General features: G+C 40.6%; 1 protein-coding gene across 3 annotated transcripts in view; it reads right to left on the bottom strand.

The window, feature by feature from the left end:
* Window positions 1-2170: 2170 nt before the first annotated feature.
* The window catches only part of slc39a14 (solute carrier family 39 member 14), a 38626-nt gene continuing 25861 nt past the window's right edge, over window positions 2171-14935 (bottom strand). For all 3 annotated transcript variants that reach the window (XM_039802543.1, XM_039802541.1, XM_039802542.1), the window contains exons 7-10: window positions 11181-11330; window positions 7138-7372; window positions 5438-5622; window positions 2171-3559 (exon numbers count right to left, since the gene is read on the bottom strand). In XM_039802543.1, the coding sequence (XP_039658477.1) occupies window positions 3407-3559; window positions 5438-5622; window positions 7138-7372; window positions 11181-11330 (723 nt within the window). In that variant the 3' untranslated portion in view covers window positions 2171-3406. The remainder of the gene's footprint in view (window positions 3560-5437; window positions 5623-7137; window positions 7373-11180; window positions 11331-14935) is intronic.

Below are 14935 nucleotides of genomic sequence, written 5' to 3'. Positions count from 1 at the left end.
TAGAACTACATGAAGCAGGTAAAAAAAAAAAAAAAAAAAAACACAAATCTGGCTACTCTGGCACCACTTACAGCCTGTAGTGCGATTTGCAAAAATCCACCGCTCCCTGTTCCAACTGCGTGTCAATCACTGCTGATGCACACGCATTCATTCTCCCTTGTGGGGGGAGGGGCTTAGGAGACCGTTTTGGGCTTTAGCAGAAAAGGGAGAGGGACTGAGAAGTTGTTGATGTTCAAATTGTTTTGGCTAAGTCCTGGATCTTCACAATCCTACCTATGGCACCTTTAACAGTAGCACAAAGAATGATGTTGCTATGGTGTGAATGGCTGCTTTATCCTTACAGCAATACCACTGTTCCTGTTTTTGTAGTTTACAACATGACAAACACCAACAACTTGTCCCCTGAAAGCTTCAATAAACAATCAACAATACAGATCATAAACCGCTTTTCACTGGCCAAAAGTATGTGAACACCCAAACATTGCACTCATATTCCAAAACCATGGGCATATAAATCTGTTGCTATAACAGCCTCCACGTTTTTGGTTTTTGCCTTCCCCCCAGATTTAAGAACCGGGCTCTGTGCACATCATCATGTTAAAAAACGAAAAATGTTGCCACAAAGTTGGAACATAGCGTAGTATGTTGTAGCATACAAGCAAGATTTCTAGGGCGGCAGCTAACAATTATTTTCATTATCTATTAACCTTTTCTTGATTAATCGTCTGATCCACATCAGAAGTCTTTTTGTTGTTGTTTTGTTCAACCAACATAAAAAATATACTTGCTTAAAACAATTGGTAGCCATTTTATTTGTTGTTGATTGACTAATAGTTGCAGCTCTGATGATTTCTCTTTATTGGAACTAAGAAGTGTAACCCAAACTCAGCCCGAGCTTGTGCTGCAGCATGGTTAGCACCGTGGCCTCACAGAAAGAAGGTTCTGGGTTTGAATCCAGGTCGTTCCGGGCCTTTCTGTGTGGAGTTTGTATGTACTCCCCATGTTTGCGTGGGTTTCCTCCGGGTGCTCCGGTTTCCCCCACCATCAAAAAACATGTACTAGGTTCTCCAGTCAGTGCCCTTGATCAATAGCCTGGAAATCCAGACCCAAATCCGAAAGATTAAGGGTCTGGCACTGAGTAATGGAAATGGCCCAACTCAAGGGGCGGCACCAAGCATGCATTTGAAAATCTCACTGCACGTAATTGGATAACACTACGACCAATCATAACAATACACAGGGTGACGTATCCAGAGCCCCATGCGATATTGTTTTTCCCACTATGGCCACGCCAAGACCCGCCCTTCAATAGCTACTATTGGCTAGGCGTCCATGCTAAGGTAACGTAACCTGACTTGTTCAGGTCCTATCCCCTGACCAATCGGCTATCCTAACCTTAACCACTCAAGGTAAAATGCCTAACCCCAACCAATCGACCACTATGGCCACGCCAAGTGCGTCTTGGCGTGGCCATAGTGGGATTCATAATTTTGCGAGCCCCATACGCTTAGCTACCAGCGGAGCTAACTAGTAGATTAAACTGTGGCCCGCCTATATCAGATACACCGATGTGATTGGTGCAGCTCGGCTACAATGACATAGTTAATGAGCATCGTTACTGAATGCCAGGGTGACTCGCTGAGCAAACTCAAATTATGCTCTCGCGAGAACTCTGGATTTCCAGGGTACTTGATCAAGGAACTGGCTCAGATCTGTAGTTGGTCCATGGGCGCTGTAAATGGCTGCCCACTGCAGAGAATGAATTTCGCTACATGTACAGTATGTGTATGTGACAATAAAGTACCTTTACCGTAACTTGGTAAACAAGTTTTTTTTTTTTTTTCTTGCAGCAGACAGAATATTTTTTCACGTAATCTTTAAGGATTCAATAAGTACCTTCAGAACTGCAATCAGTGTTATCAAATGATATTCTGGGTCTTTCAAAGATCACCAGGTATTAATTTTTTCAGAAAAACAGATGTTTACGTTAGCTCTGTGACGTATTTGAGAGTAACAAACTAGGGCTATCGCAAACCATGAAAAACAACCCCACACCAAAAGTGCATATAAATAAGCATGTCCACATACCTTCGGCCACATAGTGTAATTCAGAGAATCAGAGGGTTTGTCGTAACAACCTAACTAGATACAGTATATAACTCAATTTTCATATCATTATTATGTAATTTAATATGGATAAGGTCACAGAAAAGTAGGCGAGATGTGCATGTATATGTGATATAGCTTACAGTATTCTGTTCAAACTATTACTGTACAATAAAAGAATAGATCATTCTGGGAAAAAGTCTGTGGGATGTGAGAGGACCAGAGATTTGCACTTTGAGTTCAAGAATGCAAGGAATAAAAACTATTCAATGCTATATTAATGAAGGGCACAGATGGTAAACTATATGGAGAAATGCTGCCGTGGACGCTGAGTGCTGTTGCGTCTCATCTGAAGCCACTAATATCAAACTCTTGACCTTATTTCGCTTTACATATCTGACCCAGGCTTCATTTAAGATTTCTAACTGCATGCCAAGGATGTATACAAGTCCTTACTGAGAAGAAATAAAGAGTGTCCTTCCACACGTCACTGTGTAGCCCTTCAGCATTCCCAATGGTCTGCCCATTTTTGGTCTTCAAAAGTCAGATTTTAGGTTTATCATGTATATAAAAAATATAACATCAATAAACAAACAACAAAGTACAGCTGGAAGTCAGTTTGATGTTGACACTTGATGGAAATTCTAGGTCAGGTCCTTAATGATTCGTTTTTGGTATGTAATGAAAAAAGGGAAGAGGACAGGGGTTAAAGTCTGGAACAGAAGGTTGTGGGCACAGAGGATTAGTGATCTAAATACTCAGCAGCAACAGTTGAGGCTCAAAATGACATCCACTGAGGGAAGGACGATAGGGAGAAAAAAGAAGAGCAGGAGCCAAAATGGCTGATCAGTAGTCTGGGAAGTAGAGAAAAGTTTGAGTGACTGGGTGAGTATTGCACGTCAGTTCGGAAGTCTCGTCTCTGCAGGCTGATCGCTGCTTCAGTTGATATTTCTAGACTGTTAAGAGGGAGCAGCTGTCAGGAAAAGGTGGATAATACATGAATAAGAAGGCCTCCACCCCCTTGGTCTGGGATCTACTGCATGTAGGAACTCTGAATAAACGGCTACTATTTTTTTGGGAAAAAAAAAAAAAAAAAAAAGAGGTGTGCGTACCTGCCGCACAGCAGCCAAACTACCGAAACTCCAAGGGTCCTGAAAACAGAGGATGGGAGACAGATAAAGAGAGAGAAAGTTCCCTAAAAAAGCTCCCTCTTCTTTGGGCTTGCAGTTTACACCATCACAAACCAGCTCTGTTTCATTTCACTGGTCAGAGCTGATGTTGGTTCCAGGGGAGTCCAGTGCTAGCCCAGCTGTATCTGTCCAGAGTACATGGTGAGGAGGAGCATGATGGCGAAGCCCGTCAGCAGGCCGGCGTTCTGGATGGCAAAGGTGAGGAGGAAGCTGCTGCCACCCGCGTCCTCTTCTTCACGACTCACCTCATTCATCTCTGGAAACTGAGAAGCAAAAAACAGAGAGAGAAAGACCTTTTTTAAACTTCTCTATAACGAGGGAAAGTCCAATTAGTAGTAGGCCTGCACGATTCAGGGAAAAATATGAATCGCGATTTTTTGAGCTTAGAATTGATATCACGATTCTCTGCCATGATTTTTTTCTCACGAAGTGTAATGTTTATTGCACACATGAACCATGATAAAACAAAACTAATTGGCAGTACCAAACATAGATTTCTTTTGGCACTTATAGCAAATTGCGCATCACCTCAAGCCTGTAAACATAGAGACTTCAATGAATAAAGAAAATAAAGTACATACTGCTCACTTAAGTACAGTAGGCTACCAAAAATAGTGACATATAACACATTGAACTAAATATGGCCCTGATACAGGCTCTATCTGAACCCCTTGAACATGTCTTTACATCATTAAAACATGTCAATGCCAAATGCTTTCAATAAATTAAGTGAAGGAGAAAAAAAAAAGAAATAATAAAAAAAGAAAATCGAAGTCATTTAAAAATTAAATCGGGAACAGGGGTGAATCGAGATCGTGATTTTATAACGATTTATCGTGCAGACCTAATTAGTAGGCATGCACCGTCCTTCTCAGACTCTCATGACTCTCTGACATTAAAGGGGCCCTTCACTGATTCAACAAAGTCAATTTACTAGACATGTGGACTACCGCACAGCCTGTGAAATCAGTTGCGTATGTCTTCTGACTCTGGAGGAGCTTTGTCAAATCTAAGAAAATTACTCAAGTGACATCATCTGGGTATCTCAGCTACAGATTTTTAACCGAAAAACTGCATTAGGAGTTAGAAAGACATGGGGATTTACCAGGCAGTGAGGGTAAAACAAAAGCTTAATTGGCAGTGTAGGGACGAGTGATTTTGTAGCTTGACCAATAATATGGACCTGATAGTCAGGATCTTACTACTTTACTGAGGTGCAATAATAAATCACTGGAGTGTGTCTTTAAGTAAAGTCAGTTTAGTTGCAGACTTTTAATTTAACTGCAGCAGCACAATATCAAACAAAGGATCTGTCCTGAAAAGTGACATAAAACACACCTACTGGCAATCAGTGTACAGATCAGTTAGTTTTCAGGGGTACTTTTTTAAATTTATGTAATTGTATGTAAATATATCTTCTAGAAGCAGAGTCTGGATTTCCGGCAAAACCTTATCTAATTCCAAGGTGTATGAGAAGAAAAAAAAGTCTGATGGGGTAAAACTCTTGCAACACTTTCATATGTGTGTGAAGACATGAATATGGATTTACTGTACTATGCCTGACACAGTGGAGATACTGTATTATACTGCACTGTAAAGATAATTTCGTACAAACACATACATACATTTATAACACCAAAAACACGTATTGCATGCCCTTTTCCCCTGTCTGGTTAGGTAACTTGTTGGGTCTTTGTAAATTATAGTGTGGTCTACTCTAGACCTTCTCTATCTGTAAAGTGTCTTGAGATAACTCTTGTTATGAGTTGATACTAAAAATAAAATTGACTTGAAAAATTTAATTGAAACTTCAAAGTTTAATAATGCCTATTTTACTCACTAAATAAATAAGCAACAATTTGAAAAATAACATTTACTGCTGGCAATAAACCTTCAATTTCTGAATCAATTTTATTGTTTGATGACAGATTTTTCTTCTTAATATACAGTAATCAACTAAATGCATGATGTGACATACCTTTCCTGACTACAAATGGCCTCTTCCAGTGTGTGAAATTAGCGTTAAATATCTTCTTGTAACATGTTCTTAAAGGAAAGTTCTTTAAGTCTGCTTATGTCTAATGAAACCGCTCACAAGAACACATCCACCCTTACAACATCACTTTTCCCCAAACACTGACCATGTCTGCCAGAGCGATGTAGAGGAACATTCCCCCTGCCAGGGCAAAGATCCAGTTGGGGGAGAAGCTGTTGCCGGCCAGGATGCCAAAGCCCATGCCCAGGTAACAGCAACAAGCCGACAGGAAGTTAAAGAACAGAGCCTGCTGTATGCTCATGCCAGCATTCAGCAGGATCACAAAGTCTCCTGGTAACAGAAAGAGAAAAACAATGTATCAGGTGAGACTAGAAGACCGGTAGACACTCAAGGCAAAAGCTAGGGCTGCACGATTATGGCCAAAATGATAATCACAATTATTTTTTATCAATATTGAGATCATGATAAATTATCACGATTATTTGTTGATTTTAACCAAAACTAATTGTATTGTCTCATAGGCTAATTATAACTGCTTTCACATCCATATTGTGCTACATTCCTGCCAATACATCCATATTGTGCTACATTCCTCCTTTGTTGAAGGATACAACGAAGGAGTATGCCATTGCAGCTATTGTGCGACTGCTTTCCACACGTGCACGTTTGCTGTGAAAAGATACAGCCAACGCAATTTCTGTTCACGTTAACGCCGCATGTTGAAATGATAAGGTATCTACCGGGCGAAATAGCAACGCGGATTATGGTGCCACTTAAATGTCTGTGTTGTGCTCTGATGCTCCAAAACAGACGTTAGAGGCAACAGAAACATCGCTGCATGTCACGCTAGTAAACACTAATAACACGTTACACAGCAGGTAACGTTAGCCTACCGTTAGCTACAGTAGAAACTGGGTTAAACACGGCTAAAATGCTAACAGCTAAACGGTGTAGTGTGACTGTATTTCACTGTAGAGGATTCCAACAGCGGGACGTACAACAGTCTGCCGCTAAAGCTATGAGCTAAAAGACTGATTTTAGCACTGGTCACTGCTGTTGTTGGAAAAACAACACAGACGGGACAAAATGTTACGTTTACTGGTGAACTGGTAAAACTCGTGACGACTTATGACCGACTGCTATCTGTTGTGGAATTTTCCTCACGTTACTCTGTCCTCTGTGACTGTCTACATCTAAACTAAGCTGCGCGGTGTAGGAAACAACTCTGATTGGCTCATGGAGGCACGTGATCAGACAGTGGTTTACGGAGATTTGAAAGAAAAAAAAAACTTTGATACGGAATGTTCTATGAACGGAATGACGCATTTTAAATAGGGGTGGGAATCACCACAGGCCTCACGATACGATATCATCACGATACTTATGTCACGATACAATATTATTGCGATTTTAAAGATATTGCAATATTCTGCGATATATTGCAATTTATTACCTTTTTTCCAACTTCAAATTTTTCCAAATTTCAAATTATGTCCCCAAAAGATAACTTTGCCAACATCTGTTTTGTCTAAAAAGATGCATGTCTCTGTTTGTTCATCTCATTTCAATTGTATTGCTGCAAAATGGGATTGTCAAGCAGACCAACCCATATATAATAAAAGATCGATACTTGGCGTCTGTGTATCGATACAGTATTGCCACGGAAAATATTGCGATACTATGCTGTATCGATTTTTTCCCCCACCCCTAATTTTAAATATCGCTCGATCACGTGAATTTTATCGTGGGAAGCCAAAATCGTGATCGTGATTAAAATTCGATTAATTATGCAATCCTAGCAGAAGCCATTAGAAAACATCTAGCTCAAATCTCATCCCGACTCACCGAGCTCGTGGGGGAACTCCTCACACAGGATGGCCACGGAGGTGCTGACACCCTGGAACACCGAGGCAGTGAAGGAGGCGCCGATGGCCAAGCCGTCGATAAAGTTGTGCAGGCCGTCACTCAGTGTGATCATCCAGGCCAGCGTGCCGATGTCAGAGTAGGCCGTCCCCTTCAGCCAATAGCAGCCACCGCGTCTGGTGCCGGACCGCGCCCCGCTGTCTGGGCTCTGGGACTCCTGGGATGAACAGTGAGGGACACCCATTAGGTAAATACGTGTGGGCAGAGCAGCAATATACAAATATCACATCATCATGTTTCTTAATTCAGCTGGTAATTAGGCTACGAACACAGAATTTGAAGAACTATTTATTATAATTTTTGCATGAATTTCCAGGTGCATCTGAAATAGGTGGTTCCCAACCTTTTTACACCGATCCTTCGCCACGGGAATAAGTCTATGAAATGTAAGCAGTAGGATTGCACAATATATCTAGACTGGGTAAACCCAGCCCGATCTGATGGCGATTTGATTTCGCCCTGCAACTCAGGCTGGAAACCTGTAGGTTTATCTCTCCTGCTTCCGTTACAATTTTGCGGGGACCAATCACAAACTGGCTTATCCACCTGCCGTTAATGGTGGGTTTAACACAATGACGATAGAGAAGCGACCAAGCCTGTTTCTTGTTTACATTCAACATAGCGACCACCGAAGCGCAGCAACCCGTCGATGCCGCTGTCACTGCTACGTCACCCGGATCGTTGGTCTGATTGGTTGAAGGACTATCCAACTGCGTACAGAGTCATTTGAACTATGCCCGTTGATCTTCTTGTGCAGTAGAAAATACAGAGTAGACTCCCATTCTCCCAGTAGACTCCCAGTCTACTCTCCCAGACCAAGCTCAATCTTAAAAGATTGAGCTTTGTCTGGTGATAGCCAGACTACAATATACCGTTTTTTAATCGTCATTGCAATATCAACTGGCGCAGTAAACACATCGCGAAAGGGTGCAACATATAGCGAAAGACACTCTGAGATTTTCTGTTAGTTGAAAGAAAATATCAGCAGAAAACGGCACTTAAAATTTTTAAAAGTCTTTTTTTTTTTAGTGAACCCTTAAAATTCAATCCAATCTTCAATTTGTTCAATAAAATATTGTTGGAAATTAATTCCTTTCATTGGTTTAAAATACATTGTATTTTAACAGAATACTGAAAGCAGCGGAAATGCAGAACTGAATACACTTTAATATCTGTTTATTTATCGCAAATAGTATTGTTATCATGATATTAAACAAAATGTTCGCATTCCTAATATTGTGCAGCCCTAGTAAGCAGTTCAACCAAAAAGTGATTTTCTCCTCGTAACCTCTCAGTTTGTGTCTTCTGAATAAGTGTTCGAGGTCTGAAGACGTAAAGCTATATAAGATTAAATGAAAAACAAAAAACATGAGAATTACAATTTCAGTATCTGATCATTATTACTTTATCTGTCAATTAATCATCTTGCGACCCTTTGAGTGGCCCCAACCCCCATGGATGGGAACCACCGTCTTAAATCACCATCGAATAGGTCGATCTTTTCTTTAATAATCATGCATTAACATATAATTACACCTTTTCAGTTATATGAATCAAGCAATTTTTAAATATTATTTTATTAAAGTAAAAGAGTTCATCTGTTATAATAGCTTCGAGCTTCAGCTGTTTGTGGCTGACCTGGATTCTCCTGTGTTGTTTGCAGTTGTTTATCGCCCACCAAAACTCAACAAGGATTTTTATATGTGAGTTTTCTGAGTTTTTAGCTGATGTTGTTCCTAAATATGACAAGCTTCTGGTTTGTGGGGATTTCAATATCCATGTGTGTTGTCCCTCAAACCCACTTGCTCATGATTTTAAAACACTTCTGAACTCTTTTGCTTAATCAATGTGTGGAAGGGCCGACACATCATCTTGGCCACACCTTGGATCTCATCATCTCCTATGGGCTCAGTTTCACTTGGAGAAATAACAGAAACTGGTATCTCAGATCACTTCCCCATCAGGTTCGAGATCAGTGTTCCACCACCTGCTATTAACCCTGTCTCCTCAGCTTTTAGGCACCGCTGCATCACCTCCTCTTCAGCTGGAGAGTTTGCTTCTGCGTTTGTGGACTCACAGTTTTATGTAAAGAATGGTCTGGTATCTCCCTCTTCCCCAGATAACATTCTCTCTGTGTTCCATTCCACATGCACTGAAATCCTAGACTCTGTTGCCCCTCATCAGATTAAATCTATTAAACCTAAGGCAGACCCTTGGCTAAATGACACCACAAGGGTCCTTAGGCAACACTGCAGACAAGCTGAACGAAGATGGAAGAAGGACAATTTACATGTATCACTGGGTTTATTAAGAGTCAGTCTAACCACATACCAGAAGGCTGTGAAGGTGGCGAAGATGCAGCATCTCTCCTCTGTCATAGCTGGCAGTTGCCATGAACCCAGAGTGTTATTTAAAGTGATAAACTCTGTTGGGAATCCACGCACCTCTGCTCTGACAGATATTTCAATCATGACATGTGAGAAATGTCTTTGTTATTTTATTGACAAAATAGCATCTGTCAGGAAAAACGCCAGTGCTAATTTTAAATTGTTTTTATCTGCTTCTCCTGCACACTCAGCTGTGTTTGAGGAATTTAAGCCAGTTTCTCGGACGTTACTTAGTGAGGTGGTACATTCTGTCATGATTGGTGACCTCTCCTCATCAACTGCTCCTCTCTCTTGTGGGGTACCCCAGGGTTCCATTCTTGGCCCCATTCTGTTTTCTTTATACATGTTGCCTTAAGGGGCTATTATAGGAAAGCATAACCTGTCATTTCATTGTTACGCAGATGATTTGCAAATCTATTTGCCTATGAAAGCTAATGACAGTGTTGCACTAAAATCCCTGTTTAGTTGTGGCTTTCAGAAAACTTTCTTAATTTGAATGAAGATAAAACCGAGTGTATTATTTTCAGTACTTCAGGCACGCAAGATGGTCCAGCTTTGAATCTGGGAGCTCTGGCATCCTACACTAGGTCATCTGTCAAACACTTGGGGGTTACTTTTGATTGCAGCATGAAATTTGACAAGCAGATCAGTAATGTTGTTAGAATAAGCTTTTTCCAGCTTTGTCTCCTGGCTAAAGTAAAGCCTTTCCTGAACAGGCATGATCTAGAAAAGGCGATCCATGCTCTTCACAGTTCAAGATTGGATTACTGTAATGCTCTTTATGTTGGTCTGAATCAAACCTCCGTCTCACGTCTTCAACTTGTTCAAAATGCTGCTGCTCGCTTTTTAACAAATACATCTAGACGTGCTCATATTACTCACGTTCTCTACACTCTACATTGGCTCCCTGTGTGTTTCAGAATAGATTTTAAGATTTTATTGTTTGCTTTCAAGGTCTTAAATGGTCTGGCCCCAGAGTATTTATCTGAAATTTTAACTTTGCAGGAGCACAACCGATCATTGCGGTCTTCAAATCAGCGAGTTTTAGAAGTGCCAAGGTCAAGGTATAAACGGTGGGGTGATCAGGCTTTTGCAGTTGCTGCCCCGAGACTCTGGAACAAGTTACCCCCTGATATTCGCACTACCACAGATGTAGCTCTTTTTAGGTCCAAACTCAAAACGTATCTGTTTCGTCTGGCCTTTAATACGTAGCAGTGGTGTGACAATTTCATTCTTTTGTTTCTTTGTAACCTTTTCTGATTTTACTGTTTTCTATGTTCATTATTTCTATTGTATGACGTGTTTCTGATGTTAAGCACTTTGGATACCTGCTGGTTTTTGTAAAGTGCTATATAAATAAATTTTGATTGATTGATAATATTTTTTTAAATAAATCTATATGTGGTTATAATATTATAATAATAAAGATAATGTCCCCTCTTTTGTCCCTTTATGACACTGGTTTTATGAACTAATTCTCAGGGATTAAAATCAAACAAAATAAAATTTGCAGACCATCCAGTTCCATTACGAAAAACAAACTAAACGAATCAAGGTCTTATTCTCCTCCATCATTACCTGTGGCGCCTGTGCAGGACTGAGCATGAGCTCGCCCTCCCCAGCGTCCACCTTGCCCAGAGCCAGGCTGCTGGCTTCTCCGTTCTGCTGCAGCTTCTCCTTCTCGCCCTCCTCCACATCTGTAACGGGGTAATGACTGTGGCCGTGGCTCTGAGAGACAGAGAGAGAACAGACGTCATGATCAAAATATAGTACATTATTCATAAATAATATAAATAATGATTTTGAGGGATCCATTCAATTTTCTACCTTACAAACTAAATAACTCTAAGCTTTAGTAAATGAATAAGAGAAGAACAGAGAGGCAATAAGGCTCAAGGTGACTGAATCACAAGCAGTGTTTCCTAGAACCTTCCTCAAGATGACCTGTGCTACGGTTATCCCATTAGTGTCCTCTGCTACTGTTTCCTCTTGGGATTGTGCCTTGACAGATAGATGCTTTTGTTGTCTCCATGTTTTTTTGCCTCAGCTATATGATGAATCATGCACGTTGATGCAAGTTAAAAATTGATTTATTGATTGGTTTAATGAAAACGCAACCAATGCCCGTATTATCAATGAAGGCTTGCAATTTTGACTACAATTCACACAATACTTGTGCACTAACACTCACAGCATTCTTTCACAAAATGATTCCATCAGAACCACAGATGTGTCTGAGATTCTGTGTGACACTTTATTAAAGTTTGCATGGGCAGTGACTCTAGGCTTGCATCACACATTCAACAAAGTTACACATTGGGGGGTCACACACTCCTGGATTCAGGACAAATTCAGTGTTTTTCTCAAGAACACTTTACCAGAGCAGGTACCCTGACATTACAGTGGACTGATTCTCCTCTCAATACTACACTACATAAAAACATTTCTCCCAAAGCAGTTTTAAAAATAACTTGACCCTGACAGATTTGGGAGTTGTTAATTAGCTTTTTTTGTCTCTATTTTGGCAGTAAAAGGAAAAAGCTGACAGCAGCATTATAGGTGCAAATATGGGTCAAAGAGCTTATGTAATTGGATCAGCAGGATGATGTGTTAATTAAGTAAGCTGGACCATATGGCTCAAAGCACAGTAACCACAAGATGGAGCAACTGTCCACAATCACCCCCTTTAATGTACATTCCCTGTTGCTTCTGTGAATGAAATTAGCCCCACTGGAAAACTCTACTGGCATGTGCAGCTAAGAGTTTAGGTAAGAGTAAGTTTAGTAAATCAAATTGAATTAAGAGCGAAATCTAGAAGTTCAAAACAGTGCTATATCTTTATCAAAGTGACTAATAGATCTGTATTTCCGCTGTCAAATGCTACATACACCACTACTGATTTGACCATTGGAGACCACAGAGCAGAGATGAGAAATCTCAACCCCCCTCTTCACCCGTCCAACACCCCTCACCAACCCCGACGCCTTGGAGGATCCATATACCCCGCCCATGCCATCGCTCTCTCCACTCACCCTTTCCCCTCTTTCCCCCTCAATTTAGGTTGTGATAGGTAATAGACAAATAATGGTGAATCTGCTAAGTAAGAAGAAGCACTTAACTGCAAACTTAGCAAATTTAGCATTCATTGCTTGTCAGCCCCAGCCTGTCCCAAAAAATGAGACCGATAATTATTTCAAACACACAACACTAGCTTTACTAAACGTCAGGTCTTCGGCAGGAAAATCATTTTTAATCAATGATTTTATTATTAAGCACAATCTTGATTTTGTGTTTTTAACTGAAAACTGGTTAGACCATAATAACAGTGCTGCTGTTCTTATCGAGTCAGCTCCCCCTAACTTCAGTTTTATGAGTGAGAATAGAGTGAATAAGAAAGGAGGTGGAGTCGCCATTTTGTTTAATGACTCATTCCAATGTGCGCAAATATCTTATGGAAATTTTGCTTCTTTTGAATATGTGGCTCTTCAGCTAAGGTCATCCCCTCAAGCTATATTTCTAAATATCTACAGGCCATCTAAATACTGTGCAACCTTCTTCTTCTACTTTAATGAACTGCTGTCTATAATCTGTATTAACTCTGACTGTGTTTGCTGGTGATTTTAACACTCATGTTGACAACTCCCAGGATAGAGGGACCAAAGAACTGTGTTTTGTTTTTTATAACTATGGACTGACTCAGCATGTGACGGAGCCTACACACAATAAGGGGCACACTCTTATCTCCAAGGGTCTGAACATTTCCAAGGTTGTGGTGACTGATGTTGCTCTCTCTGATCATTCCTGTGTTTTCTTTAACGGCACTATCTCTGTGCACAAAAGTGTCCAAACAAAGGTAATCAGAAAACGGTATATCACTGAAAACACCAGTGAATCATTCATTCAGCTTTTCTCCTCCACACCCGCCCTCTCTGGGGTCTCAGTCACTGAGCTTGTAGATAATTTCAACTGTAAAATTACAAATGTTATTGATGTCATTGCTCCACTAAGTTCAAAGCTGTCTCTGCTAATAAAAGATCTCCATGGAGAAATGTAATACTGGTAAGAACAGAAAAAAAGAGAGTGTCGAAAAGCTGAACGCAGGTGGCGAAAAACTAATCTCCAGGTCCATTATAACACCTATAAAGAGAGACTTCGCATTTATAATTTGGAACTGAGGAATGCAAAGCGGTCCTTCTTCTCTGACATTATCGCCAGAAACAATAATAACTCACGTGCTTTGTTTGCTACTGTCGAAACCCTCCAGTACTATTAGCATTTGAACTTTTATCTACCAAGGCCTGCAATGAATGTGCCATCTTCTTCAAAGACAAAATTCAGAAAATTATACAGTCAGTGCCTCCACATCAAGTACAGGATATGTGTTATCACAGTGTCCAGGCTAAAGAAATTCCAATAGGACACAATTTCATACGATCAACCATAAAAACCTGGAGGACATTATACAACATCTGAAAGGCGCCTCCTGTTGCCTTGATATTCTACCAACGGGCGTTTTCAAAAATGTTTTGAATTGTTTTGCTTCTGATCTTCTACAGATTGTAAACACGTCTCTTCTTTCAGGTATCTTTCCACAGGCCCTGAAATCTGCAGTCATCAAGCCACTCTTAAAAAAGAAAAATCTAGACACGTCACTAATGAACAACTATAGGCGTAGTATAGTAAAATCATTGAAAAAGCGTTTTTTCAACCACTCAACCTTTTCTTGTCACTCAACAGTTTTGATGCCTTCCAGTCAGGTTTTCGACCACACCACAGCACTGAGACGGCTCTTGTTAAAGTCTCTAATGACATCCACTTAAACACAGATGGTGGCAAAATTTCGGTCTTAGTATTACTTGATCTCAGTGCTGCATTTGACACGGTCGACCACAACATATTACTAGATCGATTGGAAAACTGGGTTGGCATTTCTGGCTCAGTACTAAACTGGTTTGAATCCTACTTAAAGAATAGGGATTACTTTGTATCTATAGTTAATTATGCATCTGCACCTTGTGTAAGGTATCCTTGGTCTCAGCAGAGTTCCTTATTCATTGGTGATGGTTTGGCCCACCCCCCTATGCTTAAGCCACGCCCCTTTCATAACTGGTGACCCGTTTAAGGTAGAGTTTTATGTGAGGTATCAATGAACTCAGCAGGGACTTCCTTTTTTATTGGTAAAGGTTTGGCCAGCCCCCTATACTTTGCCCACGCCCCCTTTCACAGCTAATGAACTGTATGACGTAGAGTCTTGTGTGAGGTATCATTGAACTCAGCAGGGAGTTCCCTTTTCGTTGGTGACTATTTGCAGTGTCAGAGTTCCGGACACACGG

The sequence above is a fragment of the Perca fluviatilis genome, chromosome 6 (assembly GCF_010015445.1).
Source record: "Perca fluviatilis chromosome 6, GENO_Pfluv_1.0, whole genome shotgun sequence".
In the NCBI taxonomy this organism is placed as follows: Eukaryota; Metazoa; Chordata; class Actinopteri; order Perciformes; family Percidae; genus Perca; species Perca fluviatilis.
Note: the sequence above shows the minus strand (reverse complement) of the source record. Positions and strands in the feature narration are given on the sequence as shown.